This window comes from Rhynchophorus ferrugineus, unplaced genomic scaffold (genome assembly GCF_030347505.1).
Source record: "Rhynchophorus ferrugineus isolate W39M unplaced genomic scaffold, kcgeb_rfMv2 rfM3, whole genome shotgun sequence".
Classification (NCBI taxonomy): domain Eukaryota; kingdom Metazoa; phylum Arthropoda; class Insecta; order Coleoptera; family Curculionidae; genus Rhynchophorus; species Rhynchophorus ferrugineus.
Window position 1 is genome coordinate 271,336 of NW_027472582.1, and position 20,914 is coordinate 292,249.

The 20,914-nt window shown below is 31.9% G+C and overlaps 1 protein-coding gene across 1 annotated transcript in view; it reads right to left on the minus strand.

Annotated features, from left to right (window-relative positions):
• LOC143193172 (uncharacterized) overlaps positions 1–20,914 on the minus strand; it is a 37,119-nt gene that overhangs the window by 4,886 nt on the left and 11,319 nt on the right. The window contains exons 2-6 of the mRNA XM_076399189.1: positions 12,268–12,391; positions 12,114–12,207; positions 11,882–12,056; positions 11,441–11,821; positions 11,298–11,378 (exon numbers count right to left, since the gene is read on the minus strand). Coding sequence (XP_076255304.1) covers positions 11,298–11,378; positions 11,441–11,821; positions 11,882–12,056; positions 12,114–12,207; positions 12,268–12,391 — 855 coding nt within the window. The remainder of the gene's footprint in view (positions 1–11,297; positions 11,379–11,440; positions 11,822–11,881; positions 12,057–12,113; positions 12,208–12,267; positions 12,392–20,914) is intronic.

Genomic DNA, 20,914 nt, shown 5'->3' on the forward strand with positions numbered 1-20,914 from the left:
TAAATTGTATCTACATGTGTTTTCAATTTATCTCGAAATTATGGTTATGTTAAATGTTAGATTAGGTGTTATCGATATGTTTTTGAATATTTTTTTTACTGTTAGACCCCAATAACTTCAATTTAAGAGTTTACTAATAGTTTTTCTTTTTATGCTTAATGCTTTTTATTTTTATTTTTATCTTTTTCCATGCGCTTTTTGTCGTTCTTGTTTAGGATTTAGAGCCTCTTCAAACCGATCACAGATAATTTATATTGCCTACACTAAAATTGTAATTCCAGGCCTCTCAAACCAGTATTGACATGTTGAAATTGACATTGTAAGTTTCGACAGGGAAAACGATTTCTATTGACCACTTTGTGGGACCTGAATGATTCTGATCAACGAGAGTATATGTAATTCATTATATGTGTTCATTCTTCAGTTAATAGAGCCAATTATATTAATTTTAGATTGACAAAATTGACTATAAAAAATATTAGCCCTAGACATACACACGCGACAGGTACAGACACATGGCTATACATTTTTGGCAACCTAGAAGCGTACGTTTGTAAATGAATTTCAATTTACTTTAACTGTGACATTTACGTTGTGAAACAACATGCAAATCAACAGGTCAATTGAAAAGTACTCGGCCTACCATAATAAAGCACATTGTTTTGGCAAATTTTTTTTTTATTCAACATAATTCCCTTCAAGGGTGATACACTGATTATAGCGACGCTCCAACTTTTCGATACCATTTTTGTAGTACGATTTGTCCTTTGCTTCAAAATAGGTCTCAGTTTCGGCGATCACCTCTTCATCTAACGAACATTTCTTCCCAGTGAGCATTCTTTTGAGATCTAAGAACAGAAAATAGACGCTGGGATCTAGATATGGAGAATACGGTGGAAGAATGGATTTTTGTCATCATTTTCACTGACTTGTGACACGGTGCATTATCTTGGGGAAGCAGTACTTTCTTTTTCTTCAAATGCGGCCGTTTTTTGCCCATTTCGTGCTTCAAACGACCCAATAACGCTATGTAATAGTCGCTGTTAATGGTCCTTTCTTTTTCAAGGTAGTCAATGAAAATTATTCCATGCGCATCCCAAAATATAGACGCCATAACCTTGCCAGCTTACTGTTGCGTTTTCCCGCGCTTTGGAGTGGGTTCATCGTGTGCAGTCCACTCGGATAACTGTCGATTGGACTTCGGAGTGAAATAATGGAGCCATGTTTCATCCATTGTCACATATCTCATCAAACACTGCTCCGAATCATCAACTCGTTGTTGTTTTTGGTTAAAAGTGAGTACGCACGGCACCGACTTTGCACAGAGCTTTCTCATACCCAAATATTCGTGAATGAAATGAGGTACACGTTCAGTTGATATCTTTAGAGTGTCTGCTATTTCATTCAATTTCAATTTACGGTCATTCAAAATCATTTTGTGGAATATTTTTAAATGTTTTCGTCGGTAACAACCTCTCTTGTGCGTCCACTGCGTTAACCGTCTTCGGTGCTCATTTCACCACGTCTAAACTTAGCAAACCAATTCTTGATCATTGATTTTCCTAGGGCAGTGTCCGGAAACTCGGCATCAAGCCAAGTTTTTGCTTCAACTGTATTTTTTCGCTTCAAAAAGCAATATTTATCAACAAGCGCACACAACAACAATAACACAAGTTGCTTCACTCAGAATGCTATAATTCTCAAACGAATCTGTCATCCGATAGCTGTCAAATTTATACGCGCATTTTTAGGGCTACCTAAAAAGCATATGGAGTTAATTCTAGTAGCGCCATCTATGTGTTAGGCCGGAAACTTTTCAATTAACCTGTTAATGTTGTCTCTAAAGAGAACTCCTTCAAGAAACAACCGACTGTTATAAATAAGAGGTTATTTGATTTGAATCATTGGATACATATTTGGTAAAAAAATGTTTGTGATTATTTTGGAAACGTTTTTATTGTTGTGGAGTCTATTTTATAATATATTTATTTACGTATTTGAAATTGGTAAACCCAATTTTAATATTTTAACAAGTCCCGATCATATCAGGAAGTACTCAATTTCAAATGACTTATTTAACTGATTTTCTTCCGATGAGTGGTAAAAAACAACGTGTGCAGTACAAACATACATCTCATCTATTATTATTCTCCAGTTTCTAAAAGCGATAATACCCGATACGCGCCAACATTCTAGCCGCGATGTTTCTTCCAATCCGTCGACCCGTCGCCCGAATTCTTTCGGACCGCCGATTTCCTCTCGCTTCCACCAAACTCCCGTCCCTAGTTCCGTCTCCCTCGCGAGAGCCGGGCGCCTTGCTGCCGCACAGATCATTTGTAGAGGCGATAATTGTCGACGCGATCTCGTTTGCATTTCAATAGACCACTCCGCTGCCTTTACCGGATGAGATTTACCCGAGTTTTATTTAACTCGGTAGCAGTTTAGGTCCTTTAACAGACTCGAAACGTGAAGCATCCGAGAAATCCCGATAACTATGCACGTAAGCGTACTTGTTCGAGTTTTATGTCTGCGTTAGTGGTTCTGGTTTTTTAATCGCAACTGTCAGATAAATTAAGCCGGTTTTAACATTTTTTTGATTAATTAGAAGTATTATGAATCAATGAAACTGTTTTTTGTGTTTAAATGGTCCTATAGAAGTTACGAAACGTGTAGGGTTTAAAGCAAAACCTTTTAATTAACTACAAAACTATTTTGTTTTAACAGAAATAAATGGCGTCTCGTTGAATCCACTGTAAAATCGATATTGCCTTGAAACTCTAAATTGTAAACACTTATGAGGATCACCAGTACATTCGTCCACCAGTTTAACTTTGATAATCTTCTCAATAGCACTTTTTTCGCCAAATTTCCACGGCTAAATCGTCCACGGTAGAACAATTGAGCTACTGATATTTGTGTTTGGTGATCACACACTCTCAAGCGCAAGCTTCCGCCCAAATTTCAGTAGATAAACTTAGTTCATAGCAACTTCAATTCGCCTTTGGTGGTCTTACAACCCGAACTGCTATGCTTGTGCTACACGTTAATTCAAATAGTTCATATCTAGCGAATTTTGCATATATTTAAATTAAATGTTTTGTTCAGAAGATATTAGATGATTTTTAGTTCAGTCTCATTTGAATGTTTTTTTATAAATTGAACGAAATTTTTATATGCGATCAAATCATTTTGGCAAACGTCTTTTTTAATTAATTTTAATAATCTCTTAATTACTAAACATATTTGCATAATACAAAGCGAAGTGAACAATACCAACAAAATTTCCCTAACTCAACAGAAGAACAAGAAAGTTCTCCAAAACCAAACCATTGATAAAAACTGTAATTTTTCTGTAAACTTATATATAATAAAAAAGTTGAAAATAATTGGTGAAATGTCTCTTATGGTTGACCAAACATTACAATAGAATAACTATTTTCAGTTTGTCTGCTCTCTCTATACCTAGAAATTAGCATACAAAGGTATCTAACGTCAATAGAATTTCTTTGTGTAGTACTCTGAACTTTTATTATTCACAATGGCTGGCCTGCACGTCCGAGAACAATGTTACAGAAACACAGAACGAGGATCCACCTAGATAATGTCCAAAGAAAAAGCAACCCTTTTTATATTCGATTACAATATTTTTATTTCAGTTAGTTATACAGAACCATATTTGACTTTTTCGTCCTGTACAGTATACATTTGTACATTTTATAATATAAGGCAGTTTAATTTTCGTAAATTTATTGTAGACTTATTAGTTGTATTTATTAAACCATCCTGTGGAAATGGGTAGAAGGACAATACCTAACTAATGTTGGTGAATTCATTTTTAAGGATTTAACCAACTACTGAAGAAGCTTGTGGTAACATAGCATCGAAATATTATGTAACTTGTACTTCAAATTGTAAGGAAAAGTGTTTGAGTGTCATAGAAAAAAAACACCGAGAGAATAGTTGTCAATGTTTTCAGAATTTCTGTATTAGACGATTTTTCAAGTGAATTTAAACAAGTTAAACTGTCAACAACAAATATTACTGAAATGTTATGAGCCGTTTGAGTGAATATATTCATCTCAACATGCCAAAATTATGGGCCGATAGCTCTAGAATACGTCTTCTTACATATTCGCTTGATTTAGCTTCACTGGATTTTTGGTCATATCATAAATCCCATTAATCGTTTCGTGAGCACCATTTAATGTCAGATGGAGGATATTAAAACTGAATCAAAGAAGGTTTTAAGAATGATAATTGATGAAGTAACATAATTTGGAAAAATAAAAAACCTTCTTGTTTCTTGTATCATATTGATGATTAATTATTAAACTAAACAATTGGTAACGATTGCAATACTGACGTAATGTTTAGCAATAATTTGTTGTAACGAACAACAAATCTATTGTTAAAAAACACTTTCCTACAGCTACTTGAAAGCCTGATAGTGGAGCGCGTATTTTTAAGCACATATTTGTTTTATTTATCACAAGTATTAATGTTATTGTGTGCCCACGCGTACGAACTAAAAATAAATCAGCCGATGTGAAAACTACGAGGAAATTACGGCAAAATCGCTCCATTGTTATCGAAACCGTACGCCAGCATACAAAAAAGACAGGGAAAGGAACGGTACGGTTTAAATGTTGTCAAAGTTCTACCTACTGAGTAAACCTTCAAGTTAGGACGGAAACTTTACAGAGGCAGCTGCGGCGCTTCCGAAATTGGCACCGAATTAAATATTTGCTTTGACTCAATGGCTAGGAGAGAGACTTAGCGACAAGATATCGCGAAAAAGGCCTTTAAGTTGATGAGAGTATAAATAAATTGGAGTTGATATCTATGTATTTGCATTTATTGTAGTGAAATTTTATTTAAAATAGTGGTACATGAGGTAGTAACATAATAAATTTAAAATAATAATACATTTTTTTCTAAATGGCCCCTTGAGTTGTAATAATTAAACAATAGAGACAGAAAATTAATATTCTGTATAATATAGTTTCAAATCACTAAACACAACATTGTAATAAAGGAAAATATCTTTGTACTGGAAAAAAAAACTTTCAATATGACTAGCTTTGCATATTAAGACTGCAAGACTAGAATACTTGGGGAAAAGTGTTGCAGAAAATCTTGGTAACATAGAGTAACGTTTTTCTAGTAAGCTATTAATTTTAGAACAGATGAACATAGGTTTAGAAGGTTAAAGAATGATGATTTCAGTGTGGAAGACTACAACCAGCCAAACAGGAAGAACAACTTAAAAGTGATTCTCAATTCAAAACAGGGCTGTTTGTTAAAAATTGAATTATTTTGAAATATGTTTTGCAATGTTTTTATCGTAACATCTGTAATTTGCTAATAGAGCTTAATTAAATACTACAAACATTAATTGATGGATTTATTACTGAAATTGGTATATTAAAAAAATCATTTAAATTTAAATACCTTATCTAATTTTTTTTCCAGTTAATTTGATTTAATTCCTTATCTAGGATTTATTTTAAAACAAACTAAAAAGTCCGATATACCGAGAAATTAATAATTTATTAACGAATACGAATAGAAATGGGATTAATATTCAAATTGCAACCTTTGGAAATGTCGTACATGGAAAATGTCAAGTGCGAACAGCGAATAATTGCTAATTATTTGGTGTCACAATACTACTGGGTTTGATATCGATGGACGGCGGTTTGTTAGTTTCATTATGATTATAATTTGAATTTCAATTTTGACCTTTTATCGAACAAATATGCAGTGGTGTGTATGCAGTAACAGTGGCTGATTTAAATGTTGTAGAGAGAATGAATCAGAGTATGTCTCTCTCGTAAATCCAATTTTTTGGAGACTTTGACATATCAGTTATATACCTAGCGCTATAAACAAATGAATAATGATTGATTATATAAGAATAATTAGTCGATAACGTTATCAGTGATTACATACAGCTGATATGTTACTGTTTAAATTTATTATAAATTGAAAGTGTATTTACTTTTTTAAATTTTAAGGATAAATTTAATTATCTATAATAATATTTGTGTGATTAAACTAATGTTAGAACCTAAAAACGTAGTATTATTCAATATGAATGACTGCCGTCAAGCCAAATTGTCAACAAGGAATATTATTTGAATATTATGGCATCGATATTTTCACATCATTCCGACTATCCGACTAATTTTTCCGTGTTGAACTTCTGACCTTAACTAAAAATTATTTCGAGGATATCGTTTCAAGTCTATAGAAGAGATCAAACCTAAATCGAAGGCTTTAGGGAAACATGCCATAAATCGAACTAATTTTTTTTTTTCGATGAAAAGGAGACAAAATAAATTCTAAATTATCTGGGAAAAATCTTGCTATTTTTTCTATCACTGTAGTGTGACAGTCTGATATTTCTGCCTCTTCCTTAAAAAAAAATCTTTTACCGATTTTCGATCGCTTATACAGAGAGGTTATCAAAAAGTAAGACAAATAGTAAGGGGTGAGATCATTTTCTTAATGAAGCGCTCCAAATAGATTTGTGATCAATTTTGACTGATTACTTACATTGAGACATTCAGATATTGACTGTCACGCAGGAAATCATAAGAATTACAAGGAGATATGTGGATAGATCCTATTCTTATGTCAATATCGCAGTAATACAACAATTGGATAACATAAGAACAGGATACAGGCTTAAAAAAATCTAACTATTTGATTTTGTTTAGTGTAGTGTAGTGAGGTGCTTTTAATAGAAAAACAGCAATATTACTTGGTTACTACAGTTATGTGATTTTAAAACCGAAACTATTTTTGCCAACCTCAAGTATAGTGTTAACTGACCTCATATTGTGACAAACATACAAAAATATTTAACTATAAATATAAATATTATAATAATAAACAATTGTAAAAAACAAAAACACCGCGTAAGGCAAACTTTCCTTGCCCCCTCGACAGCTGGAAACGAAACCCGTCCGTGCAATTTGTATAATCCCGACCACTCACAGAGACGGGCGATCATCGCGTTCGATAATTTACCCATTCGATCGCGAAACCTACCCCATTTTCCATCTCCGTCGCGGGATCTCGTTTCCGCCCCCTTTCCCCCACCCCGTCCCTCGTCGGCGACGCGTTCCGAGCGAGATTCGGTCGACCCTACAAGGCGCGTGATGCCTTTTGACACTTTGCTACTCTCGATCCCGTCTACGAGAAGACGACCGTGGTTTTTTTCATTTAATTTTTTGGTTCGGCGAACATTTTCGCATTGTATTTTTTACGTTTGACGATACGTGAAAGTTTCGCTTTACTAGGAAGTGAAAAGCGGGTTTAGAAACGCCGAATGATTTTCGGAATTGTCGTTTTTTTTTGCTGTTGCCGGCGAGAAAGAGCGAATTATAATATAAACGACGGCGTGAAATCGATAATAATAAGGTTTTGTCGCGATAAATTTAGACAGCGTTTAAGTTTGAACGATTGTTTTGTGTTACGGTGAAATAGACGGTTGTTGTTGTTCGTTAATTTTGCTAACAGAAAAAATCACAAACTGAGAACGAATATTTGATATATTTTAATTGGTTTTCAGGTTTATTACGAAATCGTTTTAAATTTCTAACATTTTGCTAAAACAATAATTGGTTTTAGTCGGAAAACAATTGTTTATGCCCGATATTACAAGAAATTTTAATGGTTCTTTCATTTCGTCAGTCAATTTTTATTCATTTTGGGTTCAGACAAGCCAACATGACAAAGACAAGTTTTTTTCAGCTCTAGTTTTTATGACTCTAATCTCTCTCTAATTTTTTTCGTCTTAAAGATAATGGCCAATGTCCTCATTTACTACTTTCAACTCTTAAAGATGCCTGAAAGTGGAACAGGTTGAATAGAAATGCTGCTGTTATTAGTGGAATTCATCAAAAATGGCAGTGATCTATGGTGAGCCAAACCATAGGTACAGTAAATACCAGTGATCATTTCTTACCTCTCAGTTATTATCGTAATATAATGAGTTGCAACATATATGTGAAGATGATTTCCACCTTCATATTAGAATAATGACAGTGGGCATTCTTAACAACAATGGTATATCGTTTATAACCTTCAAATAGCTTCAGGTAGCTTTTGTCGAAATTTCTGTAACCAAGTAAATCATACATTTCAAAATCAGTGAATCAAAGTGAAAAATTACGAAAATTGCTTCATTCGAAAAACCCTGTATAAAACTAAACAGTAAAAAAATTAAAAACAAAACTTAAAATTTAAAAACTAATTAATATAACACGTCAGAGTATTACCAAGTACGCAGTAGATATAAGTTATTATAGAAAATACAACTAGCAACATTTATGTGGTTATAAATCTCAAAAGACCATCTAGCAAAACAATGAAATTGACGGCGACTGTTTTCCTTTTTTATCCATCTAGAGGAAATGCGTGTGTATCGCTTGTTATAGTCGATGTTTTCCAGTCTAGTTGTTACGAACAGAGACAACCGTACGGTTTTCTTCGTATAAGCCTGTATTTACCAGAAAATACGTTACCGTAGAGGAAGGATGATTTCGTAAAATTTAAAACCCTTGAAACGACTTTAGAGAGCATTAAAAATTGTTTTTATTTTAAGTGCGATTTTTACGAGAAATACAAAATTGAAATTATTTTCATTTCGATCTAACAACAGCTTCCAAGAACCTCAAAAAACATTTTGATAAAATATAGCTGTAGTTGGGGACAAAACGTATTAAATCAAATGAAACAAATTCTACCCATGTGGCATACACTCTGCGCAGAAGAACTTGCCCACCATGTCCTTTATCGGGCACAAATCCAAGTTATCATTGTTATCATTACCAAGATGTTGCTATAAGAATCGACATTTAAGCCTATGTGGTCATATGGAATCTAACTATGGAGTATTGCTAGCAAATATTTAGTAGAATGTTTGTATTAAGTACTTTAAAATAATGTTAGTGCACCCCAATGTGCTAGCTAATCAGCTAAATGTGCGACGTAATAGTGAAATGTGTTGACTAAAAAGTTCAATACTATCTGATATGGTTATAGGACATATATAGACTTACTAGCGACCCGCCCCAGCTTCGCACGGGTGCAATGCTGATACTAAATTAAATACACTACAGAAAAAATATGAACGTCGCATATAAAAACATAGCGGCCCGCTCCGACTTTGCACGGGCATAAAATATATATGCCTATGTCACTCAATGAAAACATGATTAAAATCGATCCAGTATTTTTGGTTCATTCACTACTGCTCTTGGTCTGCACGCATTAAATTTGGAGTAAAACAATTCCTCTTCTCCTATACTTACTATGAAGATTTCCTGCTATCTTTGGAATATCTAAATTCATACAATTTTTATTACATTACACATTTTTAAACGCAAATTTTAAATTTGTAATATCTCCGAAAATATTTGTTTAATTTACATGCTGTAAGGAACCATATTGATCTATATTAATTCACACTGTATTTAAGGTACTTAATTCGATAAGGATTAATGCCGTATTGCTTAAAATAGATTCGTAAATAAGCCATTTTCTCACGTAAAAAGTAAACAATAAAAATGGTTAATGTGGGTTATCCCTAAAAGATAAACATATACCATCGCGGACTTTTTTGTAGACCTTTTTATGGTGTACAATACTGTAGTACATTAATTTGATCTAACTCGTAGGGTTAGGCAGCGTTTTTGCTAATTGCTAAATAAGCCTAAAAAAATAGGTTAATTTACGACATCACGTTAGAAACCTCTAAAATTAGCAATGTTGCCTTAGCATATTATGCATGTATTATACATATAAACCTTCCTCTTGAATCACTCTATCTATTGAAAAAAACCGCATCAAAATCTGTTGCGTAGTTTTAAAGATTTAAGCGCACATAGGGATATAGGGACAGAAAAGGCGACTTTGTTTTATACTATGTAGTGAAAAATAACATGTACAATATAATTAAGATAATATTTTATACAGGAAATCACTTAATGAAGTGATTTTCTACATGTCATGTATATAATATAATCATAAAAAATACTTATTGTCCATTGAGTATTGAGAGTAATAATAAAAAAATCATTATTAGATGGATCAAATACATTGTTCATGCCAATATGGTGCAGTGAAGTCTCACTTTAGCCCTAAGTTATTCTTAAAAAATAGCGATCTCAAAAGCTTCAAAAGTAAATTAATATATTGTTATAAATAACAACAATGATGGAGCACTGTAATATAATTAACTTCATAATTTTTTTCGATGTTTGAGAGCGAAACGCACTTCATTCCTACCATATAAAAATCACCCACGTTCATTGAACATAACTAAATTACAAACGTCTTCGACGTTTATTGCTTAACGACATGTAGAACATAAAATTGACTGGTAAACGAAGATAATTAAACGTAACTGCCCCATCATTTTTCCATTCAGTTCTTGCGCTCATTAGAATTTATTAAGTATATAAGAATGCCACGATATTATCTGACTGCTTTATTAGATACGTTAGGAGTCGAGATTGCACGCCAGAAGTGTTCTTCAAGATCAGATTATTAACTTTAATTGACAAATATTCATGATAGTTAATTACTGCTACAAAAAGCATGGATAATTGAACTTGGAAATGTTTCTTTAGTTTTCTAAAATGAACTAAAGCAATTTTAGCTCTATTCATTTGTTGAAATATTAATAAACTTATCATAAACGCTAATAAACACATACGAAAGTAATGTCTTTTATATTTCGGAATTGTGCTTTTCTGAGTAACTGTAATTTTGCGATTTTAAATTGAAGCTTTGAGAAAATAATTTGACCAAAAATGACATTAAATTATTTTCGATCTTATTATCTCAACAATATTTGATATTATATCGTTAAACTTATTCAACTCTTAACTAATGGTTTGTACATGTCTATCGAATGAGAGTTGAACGAATTTCTGGCAGACTCCTGAAGAGAAATATACCTTACGAAACGAATAGCTGTGAAAAAGACATCGAAACAGAACGATCTGAAAAATAGGAGTCTAATATGGTCTCAGGTCAGAAAGGCTCGGCTAATTGTCAACTGTGGTGATGGAATGATTATGATGAACTTTTGACAAGAAAGCATATAGTTGAATAATCGGTAATTTGTCCATTTTAATCTTATTTTTAAGAAAGAATTTCGTAAACAAAAGTTTTTCGAAAACTGGTTTAAACAAATGCAAAAATATCATTAAAATCCCGAAATAAAAAAGGCAACCCTCGTAATTAAAATAATATTAGTAAGTTTTAACAAAATTTCTTACCTTCTCCCATTTGAAGATGTAAGCTACATCCATTAGACTTAAATCGTTTTGAAGAACCTCTCCTTTGTAGATAATGTCGACCTATAAGCAAAACATACAAATGTAGAATATTGTTAAACGTGTCTTTTAAGAGTCTCGCCTACCCTGTGATCATCAGTAAGTCCGTGCTTCTTTCTCATGAACTTTTGTAAATGCTTCATGTTCACTCCGGCAGGACATTGCAGGTACCGTTTATCGCCGATCACGTCGTTTGTGATTTGGCCATTGCTGTTCACGTTAGACTGCTCGTTGTCATCCAAACCAGCGTTCTTTGTCGTACAGCCATTGTCTTCGTTTCTCACTGAGGTAGACACGTTATCATCACTTTTAACGTCCGTTTTTTGTACCATTAATTCACCGAATACCGGCTTGGTTTTGGATTCTACATCGGAATTGTCCAGATGACTTTGATAGTACTCAATCGAGAGCGATATCAAATCCTCGGCGCTGAAATACTGATTCCTATCTCCGACGTATTGCGAGATCTAAGGGACAAAATATGTTTTTCTGATAAGACCGTATGCGAAAAAATACACAAATCATACCATTTCATCTGTCTCATTGAGCATATCTCGCTCCCTGTCGATGACGCTGTCATCGCTGCAAGAACTGCCAGCTCGTACTCCCGTACTACGGTAGAATTCCTCCCGTCTTTGATTCTCTTTAGCGCACAAGGAGGGCACTATTTTATAGACCAGAGCTTGCATTTGAGTGTCGGACCTTAAAACCATATGACCAGCTAGAGAATATTTCTTGATCAACCAACAGAATACTTACCGAAAACAAGGAGACTTTTTCTTGTACACCGTCGGACAAACTGGACATTGTGTCTTGTTGCTCTCGAAATATCGAAGTATACAACCTCGACAAACTATAAATATCAACAATATATATTAAGTGTTGTTCTTTGTCTTTCTTGTGGTCAACTTACATGTATGCAAACAATCGACGAGCGCAGTTGCATCAATGAAGTACCCTTCACACAAACGACAGGTCAGCACAACATTCAGATCTCTAACTAACTTTTTTTGGTTCTCCATTGTAACAAGTTTAAACTGAAAAAAAAGAAGTCTTATTAAAGAAAAATATCAATTATTGCATTAAAATTAAGAAAATCAAACTAATATTGACTATAACTAAAATTGTTACTATTGGTGTCACTATATATCACTACATAGTATAAAACAAAGTCGCCTTTTCTGTCCCTATATCCCTATGTGCGCTTAAATCTTTAAAACTACGCAACGGATTTTGATGCGGTTTTTTTCAATAGATAGAGTGATTCAAGAGGAAGGTTTATATGTATAATACATGCATAATATACTAAGGCAACATTGCTAATTTTAGAGGTTTCTAACGTGATGTCGTAAATTAACCTATTTTTTAGGCTTATTTAGCAATTAGCAAAAACGCTGCCTAACCCTACGAGTTAGATCAAATTAATTTACTACAGTATTGTATTATGTACACCATAAAAAGGTCTAGAAAAAAGTCCGCGATGGTATATGTTTATCTTTTAGGGATAACCCACATTAACCATTTTTATTGTTTACTTTTTACGTGAGAAAATGGCTTATTTACGAAGCTATTTTAAGCAATACAGCATTAATCCTTATCGAATTAAGTACCTTAAATACAGTGAGCAATTAATATAGATCAATATGGTTCCTTACAGCATGTAAATTAAACAAATATTTTCGGAGATATTACAAATTTAAAATTTGCGTTTAAAAATGTGTAATGTAATAAAAATTGTATGAATTTAGATATTCCAAAGATAGCAGGAAATCTTCATAGTAAGTATAGGGGAAGAGGAATTGTTTTACTCCAAATTTAATGCGTGCAGGCCAAGGGCAGTAATGAATGAACCAAAAATACTGGATCGATTTTAATCATGTTTTCATTGAGTGACATAGGCATATATATTTTATGCCCGTGCAAAGTCGGAGCGGGCCGCTATGTTTATATATACAACGTTCATATTTTTTCTGTAGTGTATTTAATTTAGTATCAGCATTGCACCCGTGCGAAGCCGGGGCGGGTCGCTAGTTATTTAATAAATAAGTTCTTAGTTTTCTTTTTGTAACTGTGAGATATTTCTACCATAAAAACTTAAGTAGTACCACTGGCTATCACTGGTACTACTTAAGTTTTTATCATATGATTCTAAAAACAATCAAGAAGTCTTGGCCGTAGATTTCACCAATAACCAGACACGAAAGGGATGTCTTTTATATTTCGGGATTGTGCTAAACAGTAACACTAATTTTGCGAAGCTGAATGAACTGAAGTTCTCGATCTTCGATCTTGTTATCTCAACAATATTTGATATTAGTTTTGACTAATGATTTAGCCAATTCTATCGAATGAAAGGTGAATTAATCACTCATAGATTTCTGAAGAGAAACCTATTTTAGATGGAAGACGCGCAGCTCCGAAAAAGACATGAATAGAAAATGACAAACAGCTGACGCAAAACTTAAATAGAAGAATGTTAAGAGGCGTTTAATCTTACGTTATTTTAGATCAGACGATTTTATTTAAGGGAATTTAAAAAAAAAATAGATAAATAGGTTATGATTTATATATTAGAAGTTCTAAAACTTAAATAAACCCTTAAGGTGAGTCGGAGTAAAGATGTATTGTGGGCTAACTAAACTACATACTGAAAGAGAAGTACTTAATAGTCATGATAAAGGTATTAAGAAGAACAGCAAAATGAGAGAGCTCAATAGGGACAAATAAGAAGATCCAAATATATAAAATATTTCTTTAAATATATATATATATATATATATATATATATATATACATATATATATATATATATATATATATATATATACATATATATATATATATATATATATATATATATATATATATATATATATGTATATATATAAACTGTTATACACATAATTACCATCGTCAACCGTTGGCGGTTATAAGAGTCGCGTGCAGTATGTCATGCCTGGCCAGGTCGGCACAACGGCCCCTCCCAGCTTTACGCCCACTTCCTACTGACCCCTGCACGGCCGAGAAGACGACGGTGAAGAAGAAGAAGATGTGAAGTGAAGAGGAACAAGAACGGCTTGAGCTCAAATTAGATCGCCGATTTGTGGACGGCCTGACGCGGGGGACTGTTTCATATGATTGATGGTTTTCGTTTTATTTTATCAATGTTCGCAGAAGAGCACATTATTTATCATGAAAACCAACAAAAAACTCTATACGCCAGAAGATGGACAGAATTATGCTATTATGTCCGAAATTCAATTAATAAGATCCATTATATTAAAAACTTAGTAATAATAACTTCTTTAAATGATATCGGGCCTCTTTTCCTCTCCTTCCAGTTTACCTTTTGGCAATTTGAAACTTTTCTACAAAGTATTTTAAACAATCATTAGGCAAAGCTTTTGCAAATTGTTGTATGTAAAAATAAATGTTTGTACATTGAAGGTAGAAGCCTACTAAAGTCTAATGCAAGTTTTTCTCGCAGAGTATAATAGGTTTTCTTACTTTTATACCAATTATAACAAATTTTGAAATTCTAAAGAAAGTTCCTTTGGTTGACTAAGGAAAATGGCTGTTTTTATAAGTTTCATTCAAATGAATTCAATGAGCAACTAGTAACAACACGTAAATATTTCTTTAATATAAATCATAGTATTTTAATTTTTCTTTTAATATGTGGAATATTAATGTGAATACGATATTCATTACGACTTTTATTATTATTTTAAAAATCAGCATGCCAAACAACACGACAATCTGTTAAAACTACTGAAAAAAATGATTCCATTATAGGTCTGTGTTATTAGTTATAATCATGCAATTATATATTATAAATTAAAAATCAAAACACTGAAAATGTTCTGGGTAAATTCTGAAATGTTAACCAACTTTCTTTCTCTAGATCTTTTATATCTAAAATATACTTTTATCAGGTGAACAGAATAGTTAAAAAGATAAGTAAAACAGAGAGGATAGGGCCTTTGGACAATTGAAAAGCAATGATTCAACTAACCAACACACACTTTACAAACATTAAAAGCAAAATTTAACAGCAATTTTAAGACATTTTTAATATTAAAAGTTGTTATTTATTGACTATTTTTAATAAATTAGAGATAAAATGATCTAATTGTAACATTATAGTTGTATAACGTTGTCGAAGTCACTAAACTCCACATATATTATTAATCATATAATGTGAATAAATTATGCAAAAATAGTATCAACTATTATTAGTTAAATAGAACTAAGTTATGGAGAAAATTTTTTATTATGCAGTTATGAGTAACTGATGATTTACATATATATGTAATTTTAACAACAATTTAGGTAACTTTGTTATATCCACCAATCTGGCAAACTTTTTAACATGCATTTTATATATTTTACTTTTATAATTTATTTTTATATATAATATTTCATATATATTACCCATATCAATTGTAAAAAATTAATAATTAACATTATAATTCTGTTTTAACAATAATTAAATAACATTTTTTGTTAAAACAAATTTTAACCAAAATAACAATAAAACCATTGAAATCAAATTTTGAAAACAGACATATATATGTTGATAATTTGATTATTTACCCAATTGGATAAAAATTGCATAAAACTGTTATGATTGGTAATATGTTATTGCATAATATAATAATATATTATAATAATGTTGTGAAATATATCGAAATATATACCAATATTATTAATTAAAGAATTAAAGAACTTCTTCAGTTAACTATTCTGTGTTCTGAATAGTTAACTGAAGAAATTATTCATTTATTTATAAACAAATTCGTTAGGGAGTCGAGAGGGACCGAAAAAACTTATTCCGTTAATAGCATCCCCCAGACGTAACTCACCCCAATTCGAATTCACGATCCCCTTCGGCCTCAACCCTCGTCAATTTCGCCGCCGACCCTTCTTAACCCCCGCCCCCGGCTTCGAGCGGACAAAATGTCGTCCCATCACTGTCCGACCAACGGCGATGACGAAGACGGACGACATATTGTGCCGTACAAGAATGGGTGGTCGGGTGACGACGCGGCGACCTCTACGATACGTACGTGCGTGTCTCCGGTGCCGCGTGTCCTTACATCGACCTTGCGACTTGTCCTTGCCACGTGGTGGCGAAGGGTCTTCGAACAGGAGACTAGAGGGGCGCAAGAGGTAGGTGGAGCGTCGAGGCTCAACCCCCGAATTCGTCGAGCGTTATAGGGGGTTCGGGGTGTTCGAAATTCCCTTCTGATTGGAATGAGTGGGGAGGGGAAGTGTATCGATCGTTGTATAACCATTTAGTAATCTTTTCGATAGTAACCCTTACCGATTTGTGATAAAACTCGTCAGTGATTTGAAAAATAATAAAACAAAACTGAGATAAAGTTTTTGTTTCATATTATTTTTGGAAAACTAATATTAGTTACAATATTTTCTTAGTATTATTACATTTATACTATAAAAGAATTACATATAAAAGAGTAATAAAAACTGTAGAGTAACAGCAAATGTTACTATGGAGAAGCAATTGATCATAACAAATATACCTTCAAAGAAAATGTAATATGAAGGTATTAATTTCGATGAAGAAAGAAGTCAATCTATATCTTACGTAGTTCGAAGTTCAAAGATACAATAAACGAATGTTTCACCATTATTTCATCTATATATAGTACCGGTTTATGTATAGTGAATCCTTTGTGTGTTTATTAATATAAATTTATTAAAAACGAATATTTCTTTTTGTATATTGATGAGCAAAACCTCTCATAAAAAGTGAGTGAAAAATAGGTTCCCCATGACTGCATAAGAATAGAATATATCTGTTTGATATTCATTGCTTTTCCTTATATATTCCGTGAAATATACAAATTCTTCCCAACAAACATAAAAGATGGTGAACATTTCATTACATGTTTTACCATGATATAACCACAAATAATTTAATGATTGTTTATAATTAAAATATTTGTTGTTTTCACTTAACTACATATGCATTTGTCGATTTATTATAATATTTTTGCAACAATAATTACGTTAATTACGTTATATAAATTTACAAAACAGGGTATTCCAATATTGGTATTAATTGAATAATGAATATCCATGAGACAATATTTTTAATCAATTGTAAACATATTAGTTAACAGTTATCATCGTTTAAATTTAGATAAGGAAATTTGGATGATATTGGATGATTTGGAATATTGGAGATTGTTATATATTTATAAATTATTAACTATATAAGTGGGATTTCACTTAATAGTCGTATTTTTATATTTGTTGAATTAATCAATACGATACGTTTAACATTTCGTGATCTATTGAAAACTTTCTTCCACAGTTTGATTCATCAAATTGAGCGTTTAATGTATATTTTAACATCCTGGGGCCATGTTTTATTGTTGCCTTCATTCCGGGTAGTACTCCTATACGAATCAATTTGTTTTTTCCGATTATATGGTACTGCTAGTATTATCAGCTTCAGTGATATCAAATATCGCCAATTGATAAACGCTCCGAAACAGAAATATTCTTAAATTTATTTCCAAATAATTTATGAAGAAAATATACAGTATATTTTTTAAGATCGATGATATTTTCTTATGAGAGTATTTGCAAAATACTGCAAAAGATACAAAACAGATGATTATGCCATATATTTATTATCTGTTTAATAAGAATATTTTAAATCTTATGTACAACACTAGCGTAATATGTACAACACTAGTGTAATATGTACAACTAATGTAAATAGACGACTCATCTCAAACAATATAATATTTAAAAAATCAAGAAATAACATTTCCAATGAAACGTTGGGAGCTGAAACCAAATTATTTTAATTCATTTTATTTAAACTTAATAATCAAAATTAAAATTCAAGTTTACTCATTTACATAGCTGTCTGTCTAATCGAATCATATATATTTTATAACCCATTTCTTATGATTTACTAAAATAGTGTAACAATGAAAATGTTTAAAAATAGTTTTTTCACTAAATATATATCTATTTATAACAATAATCATCATGAAGATAACTCCTGTTTATATCAGACAGTTTCTTTTTGACGAATTTCTTTACTGAAGAAGAAAAAACGAGCTCTAATAAATTTGATGCTGCTATTATCTTGGCGAGAGTAGATAAAATATAAAATATGACATCAAAGCTATCTTGTACGTTAATTAGTTTTAATTTTGTCGCAATATATTGCAACAATTCTATAACAATATAACGAACTAACAAAATATAATAACATTTCCATGAAGCTGACACATGATACTTTCAGGCTTGATGACAGATATTTTTCTCTCCATATCGAAAATATTTATAATTTAATTGTATATGAATACGAAAATACCTTTAATTTGTTACATTTTATTTATTTATATGTACAATATGTTAAATCAAAATTATTATATCTAATGGTACCTAGATTATACTAGAGCTAATAAGTGTATTTTTGTTTTATATTAATTTTTATCGACCAAAAGCTACTATAATTTGCTCTATCAAGTGAAACAAAATAGTGTTTTATTGTGCAATGATTTGTTTGTAACATACTTGGAATCATTGTTAATGTACTACTTTTATTGTTACGAAATATTATGTTTTCAGAAAAATATATCTATAACTTTCATTTGTATTTCCTTTGTATTCTTTGCTTTTGTTTATTGATATTTACTATATATATTATATATATATTAATATTTTATTATTATTATCTAACAAATATAATAAAGTTAATTTTTCAGACAATATTTACAATATGTTATACATATACATATGCTGTTTAGTTTTTATATTTAAAAAAAATGGTTTAAATTAATAATAATTGTTACAAAATAAAGAAAGTAATTTATTATTAACTTTTACATTATTATTCATCCAAATCGAATTAGACCCTCTACCGGCCTCTACCCTTGCCACGTGGTGACGTAGGGCTCGTAAACAGGACGACAGAATATAACAAGAGGTGGGAGGAGCCCTTTACTCGATACTCGACTGTGACTCGTCAAGAAACCGCTTCACGTTCACCCCCTTTTCCAACGGCATCGGCTGGGTGGTAGAGACATAGTGGTGTGGGGTCCGACCGATGTGACGCTCGACAAACTGAGGCGAGATAATTGCATCAAATCGGAGGGGTGAGCGGATAAATTGGATTCAAATCCACTTCATTGGATTATGTTTTAATTCCCATCTCATTTACGTGAGCAGTTGTTTTTCTTTTGCGAGTATTATGCGAATAATGTTTTTTAATTGTGAAATATATTCGGAAGCTTATCGTCAAAAAGCATCGCGTTCGAGTACAGTCAATTGATATCCGATCGACGTTCTACCTGGTCAGACCACTTAATATTTCCTATCGCTATAATTAATCATAATAACCGTAATAGATCTGAGATTTGTTTGGACGAGTTCCGACTTTATTTCGATCAAAATGAAAGTGATCGTAGCAACAAAGCTGATAGTATATTGATCAAACACTTATATATTAACATTACATTGTTCCTCGTGAGATAACCACGTTAAACATTTGATATTTTCTATTTCTCTTGAATGAAACTTATTAAATACAATGCCTCGAAAACCTCCAGTTCATTATTAAGAACATTGCTCACATGGAGAAGTATCAGATTTGCATTGTTAAATTCTATATCGGGAAGAAGTGTATATATATGCTACAAATAGCGTAATTATTTACCATGGTACCTTCACCATAAGTTATCTAAAATTGTTTTCCTCTTTGTCTAGTAATTTCAGTTCTTCTTCATAGATACCACACCAAATATCGACGATGTTAGCTATAGAAGTTATTTTGATAGTTCAAAATATAATCCTCAGAGGTCCCTTTAAATATTGATACTTCTAAAATGATTTGATAATGATTCATAAAACCTACTCATAGAAAATTTGAATAGTGTTTCTGTTAGTGTTAGTTCTACAATATTGGATCATTTCAGAGTATTTTTATATGAAACCCATTGCTTTGGATATATTTTTATTATCTACAAATATTCCTAACAATCCATACAGTTGGGATTAAGAGTGAGAACTTTTAAAACGAGATATTTTCTGCATTATGAAAACAGATGATTACAACGAATTTAACGCAAATTGAAATGAATCGCGAAAAACAAACAATAAATTGGACTGGGAATTAAAAAGCATTTTATGGTGATGTTAGATTTCTTAATGTCCTTTTGGTTTTTGGTGATTGCACCAATAGATATATTTATAATCTGACTACAAAAATGTTAGGAATAAAATAACTTGTATATTATTTTCGTACCTTTTAAAATTCCCCTACACTGTTAATAAGGATAATTATACAAGAAAATGGTTTAATAATGATGGTGACGATAAGTTACTTCAAAGAAACAGATGGTTCGTTTTTGAGGAAACCGATGATTAGATGGGTCGCATTTCGTCAAAACACATTAGAATATTTTTAGAACGAAGCCTGAAGAGGAACGATGTGTATTTGCAGCCCTCTACGACATCCGGACGTTTTGGAAATAGACAAAATATGGGTTATAAGTAGAAAAAACTTATAC